This window comes from Phyllostomus hastatus, unplaced genomic scaffold (assembly GCF_019186645.2).
Source record: "Phyllostomus hastatus isolate PE091 unplaced genomic scaffold, TTU_PhHast_1.1 phas_contig_80, whole genome shotgun sequence".
Lineage (NCBI taxonomy): Eukaryota > Metazoa > Chordata > Mammalia > Chiroptera > Phyllostomidae > Phyllostomus > Phyllostomus hastatus.
The window spans coordinates 45,768,633-45,792,585 of record NW_025333960.1 but is presented as its reverse complement, the minus strand read 5'-3'; the positions used below and the strand labels follow the sequence as shown (position 1 = coordinate 45,792,585).

The 23,953-nt window shown below is 46.3% G+C and overlaps 1 protein-coding gene across 1 annotated transcript in view; it reads right to left on the bottom strand.

The window, feature by feature from the left end:
- Window positions 1-848: 848 nt before the first annotated feature.
- The window catches only part of ST8SIA3 (ST8 alpha-N-acetyl-neuraminide alpha-2,8-sialyltransferase 3), a 35,201-nt gene continuing 12,096 nt past the window's right edge, over window positions 849-23,953 (bottom strand). The window contains 6 exon segments of the mRNA XM_045849639.1: window positions 849-10,062; window positions 13,026-13,583; window positions 16,007-16,129; window positions 17,515-17,828; window positions 17,830-17,966; window positions 17,969-18,004. Of these exon segments, the coding sequence (XP_045705595.1) occupies window positions 9,780-10,062; window positions 13,026-13,583; window positions 16,007-16,129; window positions 17,515-17,828; window positions 17,830-17,966; window positions 17,969-18,004 (1,451 nt within the window). The 3' untranslated portion in view covers window positions 849-9,779.

Here is a 23,953-nt window from a genome sequence, read left to right as displayed (position 1 = left end):
TTTCAAGTGAGAAAAGAAAATGCTGTAAAGGAAAGTAGCACAGGGTGTGGGGTGAAGGCGGAGGGGGACATTCGGGGAAGGCTCTGTGAGGCGGTGGCCTAAGGCGAGACTGGGCAGGGGTGATGCCCCAGGGGAAGGCGCCGGCCTGGGTGTCCGACCACGTGCTCATCTCGCCTCTGCCACGGGCAGTGCACAGGGGGCAAGTGCCTCAGGGCCCCTCCCTCACCCAGCTCCTGGGATAGTAAAATGATGCATGTGACTGTAGCATTGCAGAATAATGTATCTAATGTGTTATGATTAATAATGCTGAGGCTTGTTGCATGATTTGCATTTAAAGTACCTCTGGAAAAACCGTGTGTGGGAAGTACTTTTTAAAAGGTATTTTATTTATGGAGTGGGGTTGGGGAAGAGAGAGAGAAACATTGATCTGTTGTTCCACTTATTTGTGGACTCACTGGTTGCTTCTTGTGCGTACAAGACCTGTGCGCCCTGACCAGGGATCACACCTGCAGCCCTGCGTGTGGGGACGACACTCTGACCCACTGAGTTCCTGGCCAGGGTGCTGGAAGGACTTTTAGCTTTTGCTGTTAGATCATGTCTGTGGACAGCCAAACTCAGGCTTTCTAGCATCCCACAAGTCTCCAAGGAGAAATCCTCCAAACACTGAGAATGAGAAAAGGAGGATGCCCTTTGTCTTTTCATCGGGTGGAGTGTTTTGGTGTGTGCGTGTGGGGTCTTTCTGAGGGGGCAGAAACAAGCAGCAGCGTCTTCCAATGCACAATAAAACAGTTTATTTAAAAACAATGCATTCAGTACTGTGTTTGGCACGTGAGGCAATGAGGCAGGCACATTCACACTTAACAGGTACACGTGGGGAGCTGTCGAAGCAAATCGTTGCATTTTCTTCACGAACTATACAGTCACAAAGCACACGCAGTTACCTCTGTGAGAGAAGGTGGCCATCCTTGCTCACCAAGAAGGCAGACGGTATTTACAGGGAAGCTCCGCAGTCCAGCAGCGCCGGCATCTCTCGGGTCTCACGGCCCTGCCAGTCTGGCAGGTCGTTTGTCAGAGCAGGTGACACTGCCTCCTGCAGGAGACGCTGAGTCTGATTCCTAAGGGCCGAGGATTCTTCTAAAGAGCAAGAAAGCTTCTGACGGGGCTGGCAGGCAGCGAAGTCTTCCGTGCCAGTCACTCAGCGTGAAAGAGCATTTTCCAAAACAGATGCATCAAGTATGGGGGGGCGGGCAGGGCTCCATGGTTATAACAACATAAGAAGCATTTATTTTTCCCTGACACACACTTCCTGCTCATTTCTTTAATAACTTACATGCACTGTTCTCATGCTTTTGGACCTTCTGGTTTCATCATTACAGAGAGCTTTGTTCCTATTTCTAAACTGATATGTTATTTAATATAATGCTAAAGTGAAATGGTGAAACCAAGCAGTTTAAGTGAGAGAAAATATCACAAACAGTCTTTTGTCTTGACTTCTGATTTATGCTTTCACAGCGGATTGTCGCCTTCCCGAGTTAAGGGTGGAGACAGCATGGCGCGGGGTAGCAGATCAGGGTTCGGGGGCTCAGACTCTAATCCCGGTTACCTAGCTGGGAAATAAGTCACGTCCTGCCTGTGGAAGCTCAGTTTTCTCATCTTCACATTGAGGCGTTGATCTGGAATCTAGACCTGAGATAACGTCCAGATCTGGGCAGTCCTGTTGTGTCCTATGTGAGTAAGTGATGCTGCGTTGTGAGATTTCAGCGGTTCTGTTCTGTTTCCTGGGTGATTTCAGTGCTAATGACTGGGTCCAAACCCATCAATAAGCTCCTTCCAGGGCGCTTGGCTGTCAGGCTGCTTCTCTGCATAGTGAGGGCTCAGATCTGGATCTTAAAATGAGGCTAAAGGGCATTTCTGACATGGAGACCAATTATTGTAAGTCTTGCAAAATGGTCTAGATTCCAGATTTCAGGGGGAAACCTCCCCTTCCTTTTCGCAAGTACATCAGTGACTTCATTCCACCCTCACACATTGAGCAAACCTCTCTCCCATCATCTACTGGTTTTCCTGTCCCACCTCCCTAGCTAACGGTGCTCTGAGAGTGGCTGGTCCCTCACGGCTGGCGTTGCTGTGAGTTTGTATATAATAAACACATTTTATTATGATTTTATTATTAAATGGGGCCTGCTGGCATGTGCTTTCTGCTTATGTTCATGGACTTACTTCTTTGGTGTCCGGTAAAGAGCCGGAGAATGAAGGCTTACTTTGTTCCCAGGCTACGTGCAAGTTGTTGTGAATACAGAAAAACACCCGAGCGTGTACCTGCTTCAGTTAAATCAAAATGTAGCTTATTCAGTATAGAGAAACACACTCATTTAGACGACTTAAGGAGAGCAGAAAACAGAGGCATACCCTGGCCTTTTAAACATCATATAGAAAATGTCCAAGTTTCAAACATTTACAGTGGAGCAATGCCTTACTGAACCTATAGGATATTTTACTACAGCAAGAGAAGCAGATTTGATCTTTCATGATCTTATTTTGATGTACTACTCAAAGAGTAAAAAACAATGGCCGCTTATTGTATATGAGGAATTAGTTACATTGTTTTTTCATCATTGCCTTCCAAAGGATCTAATTAAACCCACCCAAAAATCACTTCTGTCGAAATTAAAAAACCCTTTAATTTGCAAACAAAGCTTCCTTTGTGGCTCACCAGGGTATCCGATTTCCGCACTCTTAGTACGCAGGGTCTTCACTTAACAATGGGCTGGAGGAAGAAGGAACCTTGTCCTACTCAACACCCACGGCGCTGCAGCGGCCAAACGTTTGCTGCTAGTTGTGTTTTTCAGGGTCCAGCCTTGTAGTCGGTCACTTGGCTAAGGGCAAGCCGTCGCATGACGGACGCCCTCCTCTGCAAAGTTTGCCCTGTGGTGTTCGTACTTAGTGGTGTTTCTTGCCCATGTGGAGCTTTCCTGAGCACAACTGAAGCCCAGCTAAGTGCATACTCCACTCCTGGGCACGAGGCCTACTTGGCTGCGTGTCCCCTGGTGGGGTAGAGACGTCGGAGTTGCGGGGCCTCTCTAGGTGTGGTGGAGCCAGGGAGACCGACTGGGTGTCCTGTTCTTCCCCTGCTCCTTTGCGGGCACTGAGTTCTGGATGCCTGTGAGTTTTGTGCTGTGTCAGGGTGAGAAGCAAGTGCAGGAGGAAAATTAGAAAAGTGGGCAAACAGGCCATGGACGATAAGGTATAAAAAAGATCAGCCAAACATTGTTTCAACTGGCAGTTAAATAAGTGTTTCTGTGGAATGTCACTCTCAGAAATTAGACAAGCATGGCTAATAATCTCCTAGGGTACCGAGGAGTCTGTTGAGAGGTTCCTAAGGGTCCCATGGCTAGGAAATACATATTTTGAACACCTTAGGTCCTTAGCCTCTGAGACCCAATAATATACTAAAAATTAGTAGAATTAATCAAAGTAGAGAGCCTTACTTGGCGGGAGGGGGAACTTGGGAGTTCTCCAAAGCCACTGCTAGCTTTTCGTACTCACTGACTCGGGAGTTGATCTGCTGTTGAAAACATAGTTACGTTTTCAGCTGGTTGACATCCACTCAGCAGGGTGCAACGGGGTCTGGCGAGAGTATTTACACCACAGAGACTGGCAAGCGCTGCAAACCAGGGCCTCATGCTCCAGAGCCAGTTGTTAAACATGTAGCAGCACACCCAAGAGCTAACATTGTCTCTGGATCTCACAGGAGGGGAATCAAAGGAGCCCTGTTGTCTCTGCTGGTACAAGTCTCTGCCGTGCACAGCTGCGGAAGGAGCCCGCCCAAACTGCGTTAGGACGGGGGCACCGGAGTCGCCAGAGGCTGGCACCAGGCAGCCGGTGCCAACTGACCACCGCTCATTACATAGTTGGTCTTAGAATTTTAGCTCATGGGTTTCTTTTTTTTTGACTGGTTTCATTTTAACCTGGGGGTGTTTGTATTTTGGATGTTCCCTGGAGGCTGGGAAATCAGAGCCTTTTAAGAATATTTTAAGTTCTGGGAATGATATGCAAGTAGAATCTGAATGATTAATTTAACTTCCCTGTTTCTCTATTTGTAAAGATAAGTTACCTGAGATCTGCCTTTTAGTTTGAAATATAAGGAGTTGGCCTTGGGGTAAAATGTATTAGAGCTATGTCTCTCCACTCTGTCTTCACACTTGTTCCTATTTTGACTAAATTAACCAGTTCTGGTTGCTTACAAAGTGGTGACTGGTCAATTTACCCAAGATGGTTGAATGATTGAGTCACTAAGACTGTGTCTGTGTTGCCATGTATTCTGATAACTTCAAGGAACAGGTGTGCTACTAATCATATGAGGAGTGATAAGCATTCAGCTACTTTGGTCATAATGGTATGTGTGACTTTGCTATGTATTGTTGGTTGCCAGCATCCCAGATGCTGGCCACATCGCAATCACCTGGGACTTGTAAGCTGGATTTATCCCAGGACATTGAGTCAAAGGTCTGGGATGGGGAGTAAGAACTGCATTTTAAAGAGCTCCTCGTGTCATACAGCTCTGTTTGCTGGTGGATCAGCAGCATAATCCAGGTCCTAACCCTGTAACCCCACTGTAATCTTAAGCAGGAGTCAGTCATTCTGTCACAGGCTCTTGACTCTGATTCCAGTCCAATCAGCAAGAGAATGAGCATCATTAAGGATAAAAACATCTATTTGAACACATATCTTCAATAATTCATCACAATAAAAAGACACTTTAAGAAATACTGTATGATACAATAATGACATTCTAAAATATGCTGTGGCAAAGCGATGAGAGTGTGAAAGAGGCATATTTAGTCATTTTGGTCCTTGGTGTCAACTCACTCGTGGCCTTGATTAATTGGGCCACAGGTCGGAGACAAGTCAATCAGGTGGCCTAGGGCCTCTGAGTCCCCAGCACTTGTGGTACTCCGTCTGGGTTTCCAGCCACATGCTCATAGTCCCAACTGTCTTTGAAAGCAAAAGGACAGTTCTGCACATTCGGGGAGAAGGAGAGGCTAAACAGATACTTTTGCCTAGTACATTCACACAGTTAGGGGAAAAAAGACTCAGGGATCTAGAACTGTACAGAAAATTGCTCAGTCTGTCATTTTACACATGAAAACCCAACCCCAATTATTCACTGTTATTTGCCCATCTTAGCACATTTGAACTCAATGCAATAACACAAAGTCTGCTGTTGAAATTGCTTATAATATGGAAGGCATTGACAAAAGGTATTTTTTAACCTCATTGACAAAAGGTATTTCTTAACCTCAAGGGCCCCAGCTGAAAATTATGCATATGGAAAAGTGCATACTCGTTTATTTCAGCATTCACCTTTTAAATTATGCATAGGTATCACTAAAACAAGGTTTTATTAAGATGAATAGATTATTGGAGAAGATTCCATCTGTCAACTGTGAACTGATAGTAAATGTATTGTGATTTGCCAGAACCATAATTTACCAGGAGGGTTTTCTCTAATTTTAGGGAAGAATGGACGTTATTACCTATGGGCTTTTATATATGGAGGCAAGTGTGTACTTTGTTATTTTGCATTGAGAAATAAATGATTTGGGAGACATCTTTTTTCCTCCTTTGCAGCCTTTGTAACTTGTTTTCTGTGCCTTGTGAACCCCAGACCAAAATCACTTCCCCCTTGAGCTCATCTTCGTTCGATGGTGAGAAGACCAAGAAGCACTGGGTGAGGAGTCCCAACCTCTGCACTGATGACCTGTGCCATCTTGGGAACATCACGTAGCTTCTCTGTTTCTCCGTTTCTTGTTTGTGGAGTGAAGGGTTGAGACTAGAGACGCTCAGAGGCTTTCCCGTTTCCAGCGTCCCAGGGCTCTGCACTTCTGCCCCTGGTCCCTTTGGCCTCAGATCGGCCCCTCCTTGCTGCGTGAGAGTGCCTAATAACTAGTACTTTGCCCCAAGTCAGGAGCAGCACTCTTCTTTTCCTTGGCTTCCCCATGAGTAGGTTAGTCCTGGAGTTCACGTTCATGGGTGACTTGAGGCTTGGGCACAAGGAGGTTGAGGCGGCTTCTCCCTTTGCACATTCTGGCTGGCGGCCCCACCACGGTCAGGTGTCTGATGTACAAGTCCCACTGCTAGGCACATGACACTACGAAACAGGTCAAGTACTGAACAAGCACTTTCATAAAGGTCAAGGATATTGAAGACACAGAAGCAAAGGCAGAGGAACCACAGATGTTTAATCATCAGATATGAAAGAGATGTTCTGGGAGTGGGAGGCATTCTTGTGTCACATTTTAACTCCGTCTCCCTTGGAAATACATGTCCGCACATGACATTCAGATCGAACGATGAAAACCGAGGGACCAGCATCCAGCAGGTCGCTGCACGTCTGTGGGTGGTTTCCCCTGTGCAGCCGACCTGGTTGGTTGTACTGGTGTCATGTATAGACAGCCTAGGGCGCTTTATGGCGAAATTCATTCCAGTAGCTGAGGGTGGATTCTGCAGTGAATAACCGCAAAGAGGACAGGTTCTGACGAAAGAATGAACTTAACCTAGAACCAATGAAGCAAGGGCAGTGAAAAAGCCGATGCTCAGCTGCAGGTCCTGTCTTCCCAGGTCACTGCTGACCACACAGCCCAGAAGTTATGGTTACTTGCTCCAGCGCCTTTCATGTCAGACTCAGGGGACCCACCAGCTCTTTTGGTCATGACAGTGGTTATACAAATCTTTGAAATATTCTTGAAAAGCTAAGAGAGGTTTTGTATGACTGGCTAGAGGCTGTTTTTCTCTGTGATAGAACTGTAGGTCAGGGGCATAACTAACAAAAATAACAGTAAAAGCTGCTATATTTTGAGTACTTCCTACATGCTGAAACTGGGTAAATGCTTTACCCACATATTGTATCTATTTTTTTTGCAATAGGAGGGAGACAGACTGTATATAAAGAATTTATAAATTATGAGAATTGTGGTTAACCACTGTGGGAGGGCTTAGAGTTTTCTTCAGGGACTTTTAAAGAAAAGGGAAGGATGGTCCTTTTGGATCATCCAGGAAGTCCTGCCTGGAAACAGGATAAATCTGATATCTAAGCCCTTCTAGTTCTGAAAGATTAGCTTGTTTCCTCACATTTTGAGTTCTTGTGAAAGTGTCAAACTCATGTTCACCAGGGGCCACATCAGCCTTGCAGTTGCCTTCAAAGGGCCGAATGTAATTTCAACTCCTTGACAGTTAAGGAGTAGTTACATTTATACAGTCCTAAAATTATTTCGGTCCTTTGAAGGCAACCATGAGGCTGATGTGGCCCTCGGTGAAAATGAGTCTGACACCCCTGTGCTAGATGAAATGATATTGGGAGACGGAAAAGTCCTCTCACTATGGATTAAGATGAAAACAAGGGGGAAATGAGATTTTAAGAAAACCAGCAAACACTTGGCATTGTGATGAGATCTAAATGAAATGGCCCACCATAGACCAGTTCCCTGGTTTTATGGATTCTAGTTCTTTGATTTTTTTAACCTGCCTGGTTCCAAAGGGTCTACATATTTATATTTAGTGAAATGCAATGGGCACATTGGGATTGAAACTCCAGAGTCCAAGTGTGGCCTGTGTAATATTGGCATTAGCATTACTTGGCTGTAACCAAATGAAGAAGTGCTCGGGAAGAGCCAAGTAAACGTCTGCCAGTTACCAGTCTCATGGTGACCCCAGCAGAGCACAGCGCGAGAACTGCAGCGCGAGAACTGCAGCGCTGTCCTGTTTAAACGGGGAGCAAGCACACTGTGCTTCTGCTGTGCATCAAATTACACCACTGAATTAAAGTGTAAAAATATTTCCCCTTCCAATTATTTCAAGTATCGAGCTGTTTTCACTGTCTTCCATTTTGAAATATCCATTCCTATTCCTGTCTGTTTGGATGATTGCCATCCGTCAGTGTTGTAAGATGTGTGTGCAATTGGTTTATACGATTTTTCTTTCATTAGTGAATATCTGGATCTATGTCTGCTTCTCTGAGTAGCTTTAAAAAAAATTAAGACACCTTCTCTTCAGAACCAGGCAGAACATGAACATAAGGGCTATTTTTTTCCGTATTGTATTTGGCTTAATTTTAGGCATTATTATGTCTTCCCAAAGAGGGGTCGTGAGCTGATGACTGAACAGCAGCAGTTATTTTAAACAGTATTTGTAGCATTGCAAGAAACCTAGATGAAATTTCTGGAAAAGAACAAGCTACCCCACCCAAGTGTATTACAAAGATGCTTGACTGGCATTTGGAAAGAAGAAAGAAACTCTTATTAAAATTTAACATCAACTTGGCCAGACTCTGGCCGAACTGAAAGAACAAAGTGCTGCTCAGTGAAAAGCCAGGGCGGGGAGTGATGGGATTTCCACTCCTGAGGCTGAAATAATGAGAGAGAGAATGGCCCCCTAATTCCTTCATGGCAGATCTTCGCATCTCAAATTCCAAGAGTTATTTGTACCAGATCTTGCCACTACGCAATGGCGTTTCCTTTTGAAATGCTTAATTTGTAGATGCACTGATCTGATTTCAGTGGAAAGAGGGAATATCCAATGTCTGCATTGTCTTCGAGAGAACAGATTGTCCTGGAGCGGTGCTGGTTGACACAGTGGTAGTGAAGGTCGCCTCACCTGAGCACCGTTCACACGGGGGCCCGGCCTGGCCGACCTTGAAGCTTCTACTCTGCTTGAATCCTGCTGGCTTTTGAAGGCTCTGAATGGGCAACCTGGTTGCAGCACTTTAGACTATCCAGCATCCATAACAACTTCTAAGTATTCGTCTTCCTTCTCTCTGTGCCCCAGGTTCTTAAACTGACTCATTGCTTCTATACTCTGAGAGAACTTCCAGCCCAGTGTCTGGGTTGGGATTGTGGGAGGCACTAAACCCAGGCTGGAGCGCCCTTGCAGGTGTGGCAGCAGAATGGTTTGCCACAGTAGCACTCTGCCTGGTGCTATGGACCCACGACACAGGCCTCCTTTGTGACAGTGAAAGACGCACTGCATCGTGTGCCACTCGCCCCAGAGGGACCACTCTGCTGTAGAATGACTGTCTGGACTCATGAGACCTTTGTAAAAGGCATTTCTTAGAAAAGTATTTGTAAGGAGATCCATCATGATTTGCTCGGTTTGTGGTGAAACATCAAAGTTACCCAGATCGTTGAACACATCACATACAGATGCAACACATACAAGCAAAGCTAATTCACTATGATTCCTAGCAAATTATTAAACTCCATGGGGGTGAGGAAAGGGGGAGGGGTTGCAGGGAGAGAGAGAGGGAGAGAGGGAAAGAGAGGGTAGAGAAGGAGAGATGAGATATGCAAACCAATTTCTTATGTTTCCATTTTGAAGAGTCCAATCCCGAGCAGGAAAAGATGAAGTCCTGCCCAGATTGGCCAGAGGCCTCTCATTATGAGGACCACCTGTGAGCAAAGCTGCAGCAGCCCCAGCTCTAGTCCTCATAAAAACTGAGAGGCAGCGTATTATTAAAGTACAAGCATGAACATACTTCAGACCATTTCGTTAGCAGCATGGTTCCAAATGCAACATTCCCGTTATCAATCAAGTTTAAATCAGGCGGCTTCAACGCATCTGTCCAGTTAAGGTCCTTAAAGGAGCAGTGCAAAAGAGGGAGGGAAGACTCCTTTCAAATGGCAGACACTCCTTATAAGAAATTCTTTAGGGTTCTAATCTGGTGACTATTCAATTTGACTTGGGGCACTTTTAAACCACCATTTGGCACTTTCTGTTCGAAGTCCTTAGGCACAGTGTGACAGAGTCAGCTTGGTGAGCCCTTCCCCGTGCATGCGGTACAGCAGCTGAAACTCGGCAGGCAGCTGGTGGGACTCCTGCCACTTGGTGGTAAATTTGGTTCCTTTTTTGTCATAGTAATGGTATGGAAGATCTTCCCTTGTGTTGGGGTCAAATCCAAAAGGCCAAAATCCATACAAATGGATCTCTTCACATATTGCTGATGCAAGAGTGTACATAAGAATACCTGTGCTCAGCCGTTTGGGTGACAAATGTTTGTTTTTCCAGTACCTGTGGAACAATAAGTATAGGTCGATTCAGAGGCCAGTGGTGAAGGCTTTGATCCGAGAGGTCATTCTGACTGGGGCTGGGATGTCAGTTTGTCCAAGCAACTTAGTACTCGCTTTGAATCTACCTTTTAGACCACAAGACACCTCTGGGCAGGACCAGCCACACAAGTAGTGAGACCACGTGCAAAATGAAAATGTGTGGCCTCATTTCAAAAATTATTGAGAATTCCAGGAGGGCGGCAGCAGATTATTAAACCAAAGGCCGTGCCCTCCTAAGAGCAGGCTCCTGTGCGAAACACGGGTCACACAAGTGTGACGCCAGTTGTGCCTCCGGGTTGCCCTAAAGGGTGGTGGCTCTGACTCAGAGGTGACACCACAGAGGCATGAGAATGATGATACTTCTCATACTCCAAGGGACCTTGGAAGTGGGGAGAGGGCTGTTGATTCTAATGGGACCTCCTGTGTCACTTCCTTACCCAAACCTAGAGAGTAAATCCTTCTTCTTGGGTTTGGAAAGATTGTGAGACTTATTTTTTTATACCTTCTTATAAGATAAAATCATATCCCTTGCTCCCTTTTCTTCTGACTAGGGGTTCCCAAGTCCGTTAGCATACCAGGACCTAAGAAAAGCATACATTTTCTAACTGAAAAAAAAAAAAATTATGGTTGTTGTTCCTTCCAGGGTTAGATAGTATTTGGAAGCCTCCCTTCCCACACTGCCATGTAGTTCAGACTGCTGTGGCACGAGTGTGTGTGTGTGTGCGTGCGCGCATGTGCACCGTTGGCTGTGTAGGCAGAATTCAACTGTTCACGAGTCAGTTTTCTAAGGACTGTATTTCCTGCAAGTTTTCATTGAACCAGTGTGTTCGGTTCAAGCCTGAGGGTGGGGGACACTACGGCCAGCTCGCTGAACCTCTGGAAGGCTGGGGGCAGGGTAGGCCACACAGGCCAGTTTTGTCAAGTTTCTGAGCACATACAGTTCTTTCTTCACTTCTCAGAGGCTTTAAAGATAATCCTTTCCCCTTCCAGCTGAAATGTAAACATTCAATCTTGTTTTTAACATTCTAACTTACGGACTAAGGATGACTAGCCACCGTTCTTTTGGTGCAGCTGAACTTAAATAGAGCAACAGGGGAGCAAAATGAGGAAGTCAAAAGATCACGGGAGAGGCCGGCTTCTCATTCGGGTATGCCCCTTTCTGGGCAGCGACATTGGGTAAATAACTCCTGTTCTTTGTACCTTAGTTAACTCCTCTTTAAACTTAGGAGTTGGACTGTGTTGCCTCTCAAAAAGGTAATTATACAACCTGGGAAACTGGGACAGTCCCAGTTTTTGTCTGTTATCCTCCTTGTAATTATTAATAGTGTCCTCTTTCTCTCAAAGAAAAAGTTTCAGTTTGGACTATAAATGATGGTGTCACCCTACCTGTTAGATACCTACCAGCATATTAGATGGCAATTCCTCCTTCTATGAGAGGTCAACCAAACAGACCTTAAATTTGGAAGCTTCTAGAGCACAGGTGGCAAACACAAGGCCTGCAGGCCGAATCCGGCCCTCCACCTTGTTTTACTTGGCGGCGGTGCCAGGCTCTCGCTCAACTGTGAAGCAGTTACATTCACACAGTCCTAACATTACATGCGGCCCTTTTGAAGGCAGCCGTGAGGCTGATGCGGCCCCGGCCCCCGGTGAACTTGAGTTTGACGCCCCTGCTCTAGAGGACTATGGGGTGAGATAAAAATCTCTGGAATTCCCCGTTCTCACCAGGCCTCTCAGAGCCCACTCTATCGTGTAGTAATGCCCGGAGAGTGTGTTATGACATTTGGGCTACTTGCATATGGAGAAATCAAGAGTTGAGGCCATTTCTTCAGATGATTTAAAGAAAAAAAAAAACCCTTCAATATATCATGTTTTATAAAATGCCCCTGGATTAGTGGTTCCCAGTTCTGACTGCATAATAGAATTATCTGCGGAGTTATAAGACAGCCCAAATGCTTGTTCCTACCCTTCTCCTCCACCAGACAAAGTACATTAGAATTTCCTGAAGCAGAGCCCAGGTGACAGTGATTGTAAAAGTTATCCAAGTGATTCTAGTGGACAGCCAGAGTTAAGAATCATCGGACTAGACAAAAATATTGCATTTCTGGTCAATCTGTCTATCACATTACAGGGGATAACAACGAGCTCATAAAAACCTTTCACATATTTTGACATGCAAACCCCAAATTACAAAAGGCACATTATGCAATTTATGAGTTATCTAGGTGTTTGTCTAATTTTGAACATCTATAAAACACCCAAATATCAAATAAAAATATTTTAAGTCAATTGCATCTTTAAAAAATGCTTGATTTGCTAATTTAGCAATTGGCATTGTTGGGACATAGCTATCCATTTAAAGAAAATTCTTAGCCCTGGCTGGCATAGCTCAGTGGATTGAGCACGGGCTGTGAACCAAAGCATCGCCGGTTCGATTCCCAGTCAGGGCACATGCCTGGGTTGCAGGCCACGATCCCCAGCAACCGCACATTGATGTTTCTCTGTCTCTCTCTCTCTTTCTCTCTCTCTCTTTCTCCCTCCCTTCCCTCTCTAAAAATGAATAAATAACATCTTTAAAAAAATAGCAACTGTATAAAACATTGTAAAAAAAGAAAAAGAAAATTCTTGATCTGTGGTGATTTCCATGACTGCTTGCTGGGCTTACCACCAAGCCAGAGGACAAGGGACTAGAGGGTGGAGGCTGATGAACCACCAATCCCCACATTTGGCACTTGGTGACCAACTAGGGGTAGAAGATTGAACTTTTTCCCTGGAATGATTCATTCATTTGTTACAAAACAAAAGGAGTTTTCCCTAAACTACTAAGCTAACCACAACAACTAACTGGATAGCTCCCACCCCCAAGAGATTACGATGTTGATTTGCCATCTGGTGGGGTATGAGTTAAAGGCAATAAAATATACACACCTGTTGACATGTTGCATTATATTCCCAGGCCAAGCCAACTGGACTTTTAACTGACCTCTGTGTTCAACAAAAAAGTCAACTAATGTCCTGGTCACAGTTGCTGAAGTGTGGAAGAAAAATGCAGGGATCCAAAGAATGGCCCCATCGAGCTTTTTTAAACTGAGGAAAAAGTTGTTACGGTCCTGAATGGTCAAGAGGTTGTTGTAATATTTTTCCAGGATGCTGGGGTTGAAGGTGGTAAGGTTGATTTTTCTTCCAACATCTCTTTGGAAGGCCTCCGTGGGGGCGAAATTGCAACGGAAAACAAAATCTGACTTATCTATTTCTTGTCCACACCGGCTCCCTGTCAGGATCCCGCTATTTCCAACCACAGCACAGACATTGTAATGCTTATTCACAATGGGCGACGCATCTGGAAGCAGCGATCGGAAGTTATTGCTAATAGAGAAAACATACTTATGGTTGGAATAATCATAGTGCATCAGTTGTCCGATCCGAACACTATTCTTGGTCAAAGAAAAATTTTTTATTACATCGACATGCTGAAGAATTTCTTGCCTAAAATAAAAAGAAATTCATTAAATGTATCCCATTCAAAACTGATTTTCCATTTTACGTCTTATGCTGCCATTTCATTCAGACAAGAATCACTGGCCCATTGAATCCAAGAAAGATTACATATTCATAACTATGGTCTTTGAGGGGAGGCTGTTTCAGAATCTACACACATGTGTTAATCTCTTAGTCAAGTTGTGGATGTAATCCTTTGAGGCTGGTAAGTGGTATAACTTACAGTTTTAGTTGCCATTCTTTGGTTTTCTGTTCTACATGTAAAGCGTATTTGATTAAGGGGAAAGCACAGGCCAAACTGTGTTATAAAATACAGGGAGACACTTTACACCAGTCCTAAGAGCTCACCTTAATGTACAAACATTGGTGACGTAGAGTTTGTAACTAGGGACTACTTGTTTGCTGTTGGACTGCAGTGTTCAAGGAATATCACATGTCACTGGTGTCCAAGTAAGAGCCGAGTAGATATGAGTTGGTATAGCACTATCTATTATTAAAATATGAAAATGGTAATAGCAGTTGAATATTTAATAGAAATGAGTTGATAATCTCATTAAAGTCCTTTAAATAATGAAACAGGGGTATATTTCTACTTGATTTTATAGAAACACAGTTCAGTTGGAGATACCCAATCCTCAGAAAAAGAAGCTATTGTAAATCCCAAAAAAGTGTGTTTACTCTAAGAATTCAGAGCATAAGCAAGGCAAGGGTGATACTTAGCACTAATTTCAGGTTGCTTTCATATTGAGCTTTAAGTAAAATTAAGCATCTCTTAAAGTCTCAGCTAGTTAAAAGATTTTAGAGAGACCAAGTAACATGTTACTTTGCTAATAGATTCTCCAGTTCAAAGAAATCACATTGAATTTGATGTCCTTTGCATAAAAAATAGCAGGACTAAAATTAAGTGTTTTGTATATCACCACTTTACCTAGAATTTTATTTTTTAAAAATTACTTCATTTGTCAGAGTATGGAGCAGCATAAACTGAAATTTCAGTTTTAATACAAAACTTCCAAAGCTACCAATACTTTTCTCGACAAGCTGTTACAAAGGTAAAATAAGTTTAAAATGATGCAGGGAAAATTAATTAAAGATTACCTATTACATGGTTTTAAGAGAGAAGTTTTAGGAAAAAATACTGTTCTGGCTGGTCATGTGGGTCATATTGCCTAGTGTGGGAGAATATTTTTATTGAATTAGGAACATGTTCTAGGAAAAGATGTAATGTGCTCTATACATTGAAGTTTTCCAGGTTTTCTATAAAATTAATATTGGATTAAATCCCCCAAAGTTTAGAAAAGCACTTTTGGGGTTTTAGAATTAATCAATTATTGTCATAGACTAATTTCTAATTAAAGAGTATTTTAAAAGTTTTAATCATAATTACATGATTATATCAAAAAAGTATGTCAACTTTTTAAGTAAATGACACTTTCATGACACTGTGGATATCTACTAAATTCGTTTTAATTCTGTCATTAAGTTAAAATAAAAAAGAGAGAGGGCAATAACTAAATATGCTATGACCAAAACTCAAGCCCCTGAGTAGAGTGGTAAAATAAGTATTTAAAATAGGTATTCACACTCCTAATGAATACACTAGATTGCCTACATTCCATTTAGCAGCATAGTAACTCTGCCAAGAAGGAAGTAGAAATGACTTATGTGGGGTTGCTAAAAGTATACCAGAATCACTGAGGAGAATAAATAAATTTAATAAGTCTCATCCTTCTTTCCCACCTCAACAACCCCCCTAAACTCCCAAACCAAAACCTCAGCTGCTACTCCTCCACCCCCAATCAACTCCCTCAGGTATAAAGGGCGCTGCTACAAGACAGGAATGATGCTGGGCCGCTTTTACAGCACATTAAAAGCTTACAGCTCAATGGAAACAAACAGGCAACACCAAAACAAAACCATTCTTAAATACCAGCATGTGTTCAGACCAAGGTTTTCACCAGTGATTCAACGGGGATGGACTAGAGTGTTTTCTGTGTGTTTCAATGAGATAATGAGACAGTACTTTTTTACTTATATTTTTTTTCCAGCAGGGGAATGAAAATGCCTTTTAACAATTAACTTTTTTTTTAATAGATGGTTTGGGCAGTGTTAGCCATGCATGTTAACTATAAATCATGGTGTTCAACTAAGCCCGAGTTAGGGAAGATACTGGAAATATTTTTTTCTTCCATTCAAATTGGTCTTCCTGATGTTCTCTTTCCTATTTTTATTTTTTTGAGAGGGCACTGCATGCATAAAGGGCTACCAGTCAGCCTTTGTACAGTCAGGCCAAGAAGACAATGCAGATACATCTCAGGGTGGGAGACAGAACTTTGCTGTTCTGATGATTTTGTTTCCTTTTTTGAGCTCTAGAATTCAAACACCTTTTGGGTCTTTCCCCCCTATCCTACCTTTGACGTAAAAATGCCGTCCGATTAAATGTCCACTTAGAAGGTTTCTCTTGGAGTTCGTGGGTCAGAGAATTCGTAATGGGCACAAATGACGGGTTTAGAAACTTCAGCGCGAATTGCGACCTGGAGAGGAGTGTGAGGACAGACAGACGAGCTGGCCTCAGCCGGGGGAGCCCCGCGAGGCCCGCCGGCGGGGGGCGGGGCAGCTGGCGCTCGCCCGGGCTCCCTCCCGCCCCGAGGCCCCTCTCGCTGGTTTCCCCCTCTGCTCTCCACCCTCCCCCACACCCCGTAGTAAGAAATAAATCCGGGGAAATCCGTCTCCTTTGTCCATCCCTCCGGGTGCCGGAGAGACCATAAAATGGCCGTCTGCGGAGCACAGGGGCGGGAGCGGGCGCCGCTGGAGCCCGCTGCGCAGTGAGGACCGTGGAGTCAGCACCGCGGACAGCGCCCGCCCGCTCCGGGCTGGACCCACGCAGTCGGCAGTCCGGCAGTCCGGCAGTCCGGCAGTCCGGCAGTCGGGGTGAAATGATTTTTGGAGCAAGGGCAGAGGAAACCAGAGATCTAGGGGAAGGCTGGGGGGTGGGTCCTGCCTTAACCTCTTCCTTCCCGAGCTTGGGTCTACTTTCATTTCTCGTTTTCCGACCGGGGATCCCCGGAAGCCACCGGCCAGCTCCGCTCTTCCGCCTAGGTGGGGCTTCTAGGTTTTGCACCTCTGGTCCGACTTGGACCACAGATTGCAGCTTGCATTTGCCACCCACCCATCAGGTGGCCTTGTTAGGAGAGCTCCTAGAGGTCAAAGGTAGGGGCAGGAGGTTCTCCTTGAAGGCCCAAGCCACACCTGGCGCCTGCCCCCTGCCTGGTCCAGCCTTGCTCCTGGCACTTCCTTAGACCTGGGGTGAGGGAGGGCGGCACTTAGCCGGGCGGGGAAATTACAGAAAAACTGGAAAAGGGAGGGGGAGGAGGAATGGCACCCGGGGTGAAGGGATCATGGGGCTTGGGAAGACTAGACTCTCACCACAGTTGATGGTATGGGGGGTGAGGAGATTGCAAGGGGAGTGCAGCGCCTGCGCCATTAAGCCGTCTCTGACCAGGCAGAGTCCAGCCTCAGAGTGAAGTCCCCAGACAGGGCCCAGGGAAGGCGCTCACCTCACCACGCACGTCCATCTCCCGGCTCACCCCCCCCCCTCCCAAACACACACCTTGCCTCTCCTTCCACCACCATTCTCCTTAAATCCTACCCCCATTTTGGAAGTGGGGGAGGGGATGCCGAGGTATATGAGAAATGCAATCACATCCATTAGTACAATGGAGTTGCGGGGTTTGGGATTAAAAAATAAATAAATAAAACGGAGGAGGGAGGGAGAATTGGAGAGAGGAGTGGCAGGGCCCCACAGTTTATCTTGCCCAAAGTGTCTAAGAGAACCCAAAACATCCCCTCTCATCGCCCCCCCCCCACCGTCCCCCCCTCCAACCCAGATGCCCGAGGGCGCTCAGAGGCCCTTACTCACCGGAATCCCGCGTGGAACATGTACATTCGGGGCGCCCCCGGGCTGGCGTACTTGGAAGTGGTGAAGATGTTCTCCTTTTTCAGGGACACGTAGCTGATGAGCGATAAAATCAGCAGGGCAACGCTGAGCATGACCAGCCCCAGCACACTGGCGACCCGGGCCATTTTGCAGTTTCTCATCCTGGGCTGGGCTGGTATCAGAGACAGCGGGGAAATCGGTCCATTGAGCAGCCAGCAGCTCGCTGGCGTGTCAGTGTGTGTGTGTGTGTGTGTGTGTGTGTGTTCGCGCGCGTCAGCGTGTGTGGCGGGGGAGGGGACCGGGCCGGGGAGACACAGAGGGAAGTGGGAGGTGTGGGGGCGGGCTGGGGAGCCGGAGAGAAGTGGGACCCCTAAGGCTGGGGCAAGTGGGGCGGGAGGCCAAGCAGGAAGATGGAGGGTCTGCGCTGCGGGCCGAGCTGGAGCACGCAGCACCGTGCGCCTCCGGCCGCAGGCTCAGGCTCCCCCACGCGTTTCCAGCGAGGCTGCCATCTCCTCCGCCGCCTGCAAGATAAATGTGATTGGAATAATGTTACGGTTCGATCTAAGCACAGGATTTAATTAATGAACTCTAATCTCCCAAATAACCGGGGGAGGGGCGAGGGAGGAGCGGGAGAGGGAGGAGAGTAGAGGTGGAGGAGGAGGGAGGGGAGTTGAGGCTGGAAGGCTGCAGCCCACTTCAACAACCTCCCGCCGAGGGGGCAGGTGGGGAGGTGGCTGTGGATAGACAGAGGCCCAACCAAACTCAGTTTAATGGACCATTTGTTACTTTGTAAATATATCACAGAAGAGGGAGACACATGATTGGATTTGCTGTCCTGGAGGGTACACACCAGCTGAGAGCTTCTGAGAGGCAGGGAGACTAGTTTTAGAAAGGCAGACATTTAAACGCTTCTGTCTTCACGAAGGAGCACTGCCCTAGGTGCCACAGGGTAGCACTCTCCCCTGCTCCCCAGCACGGAAGTCCTAACCAGAGGTTGGCCAACCTGACTCGTGAGTATTTAAGCCTTCTTGGAATTTTCCAGAAACTCTCCTTTGCCTTCTAAGCTTACTACATGCTTTGCTCCTCTCCAAAAAATAGGTAGTGCTTCATAAAGTACTGGCTCCCCCTCCTCTGCCCGAAGCCCAGCAGCCCCAGCACACCACAGGTGGCCAACAGCAGGAGGCCGTGTGTTGACCAGGCCCAGAACAGTTCTCCCCTCTTTAACTTGAACTCTGCATTCCCCACTTTTCTGACCCATCCCTGTGCCCAGGCCTTGAGCATGGGCCATCTAATCTAGTCCTGAGAGGCCTAGAAGATGAAGGCATTATAAATCTTGTCCATTATAAATGCGGAACTCACTTTTGAAGGAGCCCAAGACCCAGGTAAGAGAGGCTGCTTCTGTGGGTGGAAAGGAAGCTCATTGCCTGATGCTTTGTATTCCTTGACCTTCAGTTTGTTTTAGCATATTCATATGTTGCCTGTTGTAGTATCCATTGGAAATGGATATGAAAATTAATCCATTCTTAGTCAGGCTGTTGCTCAGAGGCAGGCCACATGTTTCTTTATCTCTTTCCCTTGCAAATAGCTTGTGGCTTCCTCCACCCTAGCTTCCCTCTCGGCTTGGCTCTCTCAACACCAGGCAGTAAGCACTAATGAAAGAAGCTGGAGATGAGAGATTGGCCTTCAAGAGCCTTTTCCAACGAAGCAAGTTGATATTTTCCAAGTTGGTCACGATTTCTTTCTCTCCCGAACTTCTTGTCTTAGGGGTTTTGGTGGACTAACCTTGTGGTCTGTGGGCTGTGGGTCCTCCAAAGGGCGCACCCCTGGGCCGTAAGCCCCTGCAGAGCCAGGGCCCTGTCTCCTCCCTCCCTGTTGCTACGCATGGCGCAGCCGCTGTCTCGTTGGAGGGCATGCTTCGTAAATGCTCGAGGACCGGGCGGGCTCCCCTGTGAGAAACATCTCCCTGGTTCTGGACGGCGAGACACCAGGGGCAACCGTGTGTTTCCAGTGACAAAGGGAACTGGTCATTTTGTATCCTTTGAAGACATTTTATATAAAAGTCTAAAAATGTGGGTCAAGAGGACACAAATAATCCTTTCATGGGGCATTTTATTATTTAAAAAATTTTAGAAAAGGTCTGTGCTTCTGTACATGATGAATCCTTGAACCATACTTTTGAATAATTATAGTTTTTTTTAAACAGAAGATCTTAAAAATATAGTATAAAATGCCAAAAGCAGTAAGATGTTACGAGAGCTGTCTAGGAACTACACATGTTGGGAAAATCTACTTGGACAAGAAGAAGTCAGGGAACGAGCTCAGGGCGATGGCCACACCTTCCGACTCCGGAGCCAGCAGACTTGACTTTAAAAGCTTACTCTGGCACCCATGGGCCGTGTGACCTTGGTGTGCCGTTAAGGGGCACGCATGAGATCGTGGCCGCTTAATTTGGAGGTTTGGATTCGCAGAAAATAAAGACCTCAAGTCAAAGGTGAATAGTTAAGCACTTTATTGAGCAAGAACAGAGAAAAGCAAGAATCTAGAGGGTACATCACCAGACAGGACGTTACCAACACCTGAACACAGACACTGGGGAATCCTGGAGACAGCAGCATTCAGGGTTCGTCTGGGAACAGTCCCGGGCAAAGCGTCCTTCCCTTGGGTGGGATTCCAAAGTCTCACTTTGGGGCTCCAGTTAAATGTGTTTCAGGCAAAAGCGGCTGCACGCCAAGGGCCCTTCATGACTTGATGGACCAACCAGTTCTTCCCCAAGGGAATAATGAGTGTTTGCAGGGACTGAGTTAAAAATCAGTGGTGCTTGGTCTTCCTAGAAGGGCTAGTTCTCCCCGGGAGACAGCACACTCACATTTCATTCTTACAGTAGAAGGTCACGGCTTGGGCATAAACAGGGAGGATTCTTAATACTTCTTTAACCTGTCACTCCGGTAAGTTGTCACCCTCTCTGTGTCTTTGGCGCCTCATCTGCAGAACCAGAATGAAAACCTCCCAGGGTTTGGGGGAAGATTAAAGCATGTGAAGACCTTGGCCCAGCTCCTGGCCTGTATTAAGCAGTTAATAAATATGAGCTAAATAGAGCTAGGGCAAGTTTTTAGTGTCTTTCTCTGTCCCATCCATGTTCCACTACAAAACGCATAGGAAAGGTTGTACTGGGCGAGGCATTTTTCTATAGAAAATGGCAAAGATCAACAAGTTCTTCAGTTCGCCTTATAAAACAGTGTTACAGGCTTTCCTGGGACCAATGATATGAACTCATTCTGTTTGGATTTCAAAATGTATATATTGCTTGTACTCAGCACACCTCTGTGCGCCATCTAAACAAAGTCCTACTGGGGCGATTCCCATATTGCATGTGGGCCACTGAAAGTCATATGATATAAAGGAACTAAACTGGCCAGCAAATCAGCAGGCAGGCGGGAGCCCTTGCCGCAGGTGCCAGGCCTAGAGGTGGAGGTGGGTTGCTCAGTAGTCCCTGGAGGGGAAAGTCCAGGGGATGGCGCTCCAAAGAGCGGCCGCGGCTGCTGGACGCGGGACTTTCTGTGCCTGGGATGACAGCTACTTAGCACATTAGAAACTAATAATGACATATTTCTTTAAAATTTACCAAATCAGGCCTGTACAAGAGGAGAGGAGGGTGAAAAGAAATACAGAAATGAAAGTCCCCCCGCCCCCGCCACCCCGATGTAATGTCTTTTAGGGGAGTTGTTTTGGACACAGTACTTCCCTCTCCCACCCCAGCGAGTGCCCACCCTTGGCAAACATGTCTCTGCTGACGTGTGTGGGTCCTTACCAACTAAGTGTAACTTCCCCACTCGAACGGGGAAGGCTGGGAACGATGGTGTCTTTTGTTAAAGTGTCCCGATTCACTCATTTACTTGTGTTTTCTTTCATCAATTTATTAAATAAAATACATTGGTGATCGGGCACCATGCTGGGTAGGTACAGGGGCTATAAAATCCTCCTTGACCTCATAGTGCTTATGGTCTTGTGGGGGAGGGAAGAGGGCGCCCCCCCCCCGCCCCCCCCCACAGCCCTCTGTGCGGAGTTCTGCAATAGAAGGCTGACGAAACTGGGAATGGACCGTGCCTGCGAGAGGTTGGTAGGGCTCTTCACAGAGGGCAGCATCTGAGCTAGGGGTTAAAGCACAAGTGGGATTCATGAGGTAAGGAAGTTGGAGAGGATGTTCTAGATAGGGGGAGACCAGGAGGCAGGGAAGGAAGGCAATGGAGGGCTTGGGGGAAAGCAAGAGGCATGAGGCGGCTGCCACAAGAGAAGAGCCTAGAAAGGGGGCTGTGGTCGGACTGGGAAGGGAGAGGGCCGTGTTCTCTAGCATCGCTGCTCAGACCGTGCAGTGTTTACCGAGAGGCTCAGTCTGGCTGCACTGATTGGATGCAGGAACAGCTGGAGTCAGGCCCCCCGGGAGATGGAAGCAGGAGCTGCTCTTGTGGATGTCAGCTGACCGCCCAGTGGCTCACCGGCCTGTCCACATGCTAGAAGCCACAGTGCCTTCATCCATCAATGAACTAACAGGCCACTTTCTGTTACTAGACACTCCCGAATAAGGCATCCTGGGCTGACTTTTGGGTGGGGCGAGTGACCCCTCCTCGACGACACAGAGGTCATAGTCCAGTGAGCTTGCAGGGAGTCAGTGGGGAAGCTGCTCTTTGGCCACGTGTGACTGGAGTGTTTTCTGCACATCGTTGCCTGACTTCTTAGTTTCGGGTAGACCTAACCATGGCCACAGAGGAAGGATCTTGGAATCCTCTGGGTTTCTACCTCCTGCTTCCTCACAGAAGATAAATACTTTATGAGTTCAGAGGTTGGAAAAGCCATTGTGGTCTAAAAAAGCTTCACAGAAGCTCTCAGATGGAACTGAGAGTAGCAAGACGCACGGAAGTGTCCAGGGATGGAGACGGCGGGGCAGGCAGGGACCGCAGGTTGAACAGAGACGGGCGGGTGAAAGAGGGAAAGGCACGTTGAGGCCAGTGACTGGGTAGGCCCTCTTGGAGTAAAGTGCAAATGCCCAAGCTGCAGAGAGCTCTATGGGCCAGGCGCTTTTTATATGTTATCGGTACTCTCTGCCCTTGACCTGAGGAGGAAGGCATAATTGTCCTCACTTTATAGTTGAAGAAACGGATGTTACAGACTTGCTCAAGGTAAAGCCTCTTTCACTGTGAAGCCCACAATTTCTGCCTTTGCATACTGCTTGGAACCAGTCCTACAGGCTTATGCAAAAGAGCTGGAAACGTGTGTGTGTGTGTGTGCCTGGGAAAGTGGGAAGCCTCATCCTCCGGCAGTGAGAACCACTTCACAGTACTGATGATGATGCTGTCATTTCACATTTATTTCATATCTGCTCTGTGTCGGGAATTCTATTAGGCATTTTACATAATTGAGCTCATTCAATCTCTGTTTCACCCCTCTGAGGATAGGAGGACTGCCACCATTTCAAGAATGGAAAAAATGAGGTTCAGAGAGGTTAAGTAACTTGCCAGGTTCACACAGCTAGTGACTTCAATGTGTTCCATTTGGTATTCCAGGACCCAGTGGAACGGGCGCTTAAATCTTCCTTCGTCATTGTAGGGTTAAGGAGGAAAAGAATGCCTACTAGGTTCTTTGAAAAAAGCTATTTAATCACAAGGGTGGAGAGGTGGGGACAACAAGAAAAAGGCCAGAATGATACATCTGAAAAGCAGTGGACTTCCCTGGGCCTGGGAGAATGCTGGGTAGGGCTGGAGCCTGGGGACCCACGGCCTGCCACCCTGTGGGGACAGGTGAGAGACAGCATGTTATCTTCATTGTATCATTTAGTGCTAGCGCAGCACCCAGCACAGCTGATGCTCGGTGTGGAAAGAAGGCAGGGAACTCCTTTGCATTGCACCTGAGGCCCAGGCGTGGGAGAAGGTCTGTCTGCAGCACGGACTGATTGGAGAGAAAGGTCATTTACCTCAACGGGGATGCATGAGTTGGCTTGTCTATTGAAGAGACCACGTTTAATTAAATTAATTGGTTAGGTAAGCTAGTTTAATATTAACACATGCACACAGTACAAATACAAAGAACAGGAGGGATATACTCCGAACAGTAAAACTCCTTCTCATCTTTGTCTCTTTAGAGACAGCCACTGTTGCCGTTCAGAGATACTGTGCATTCACCAGCATGGGAATGTGTAGCGAGTTTTTAAATATAAATTCTGAGACCAGTTTGAAATGATATTTATTTCAAGGTTTTTGCCTGTATCTTTACAAAAGACATTTGCATAATATTCTAACATTTCAGATGTTTGCAACAATTATGTTTTCTAGAAGCTGAGGAATTACTCATTTTGCACCTACAGACGAATGCTTTCCTTAAAGCTCAGTGAAGCAGTTCCCTGTGAAAGGAATGTAAGAACTTCAAATAG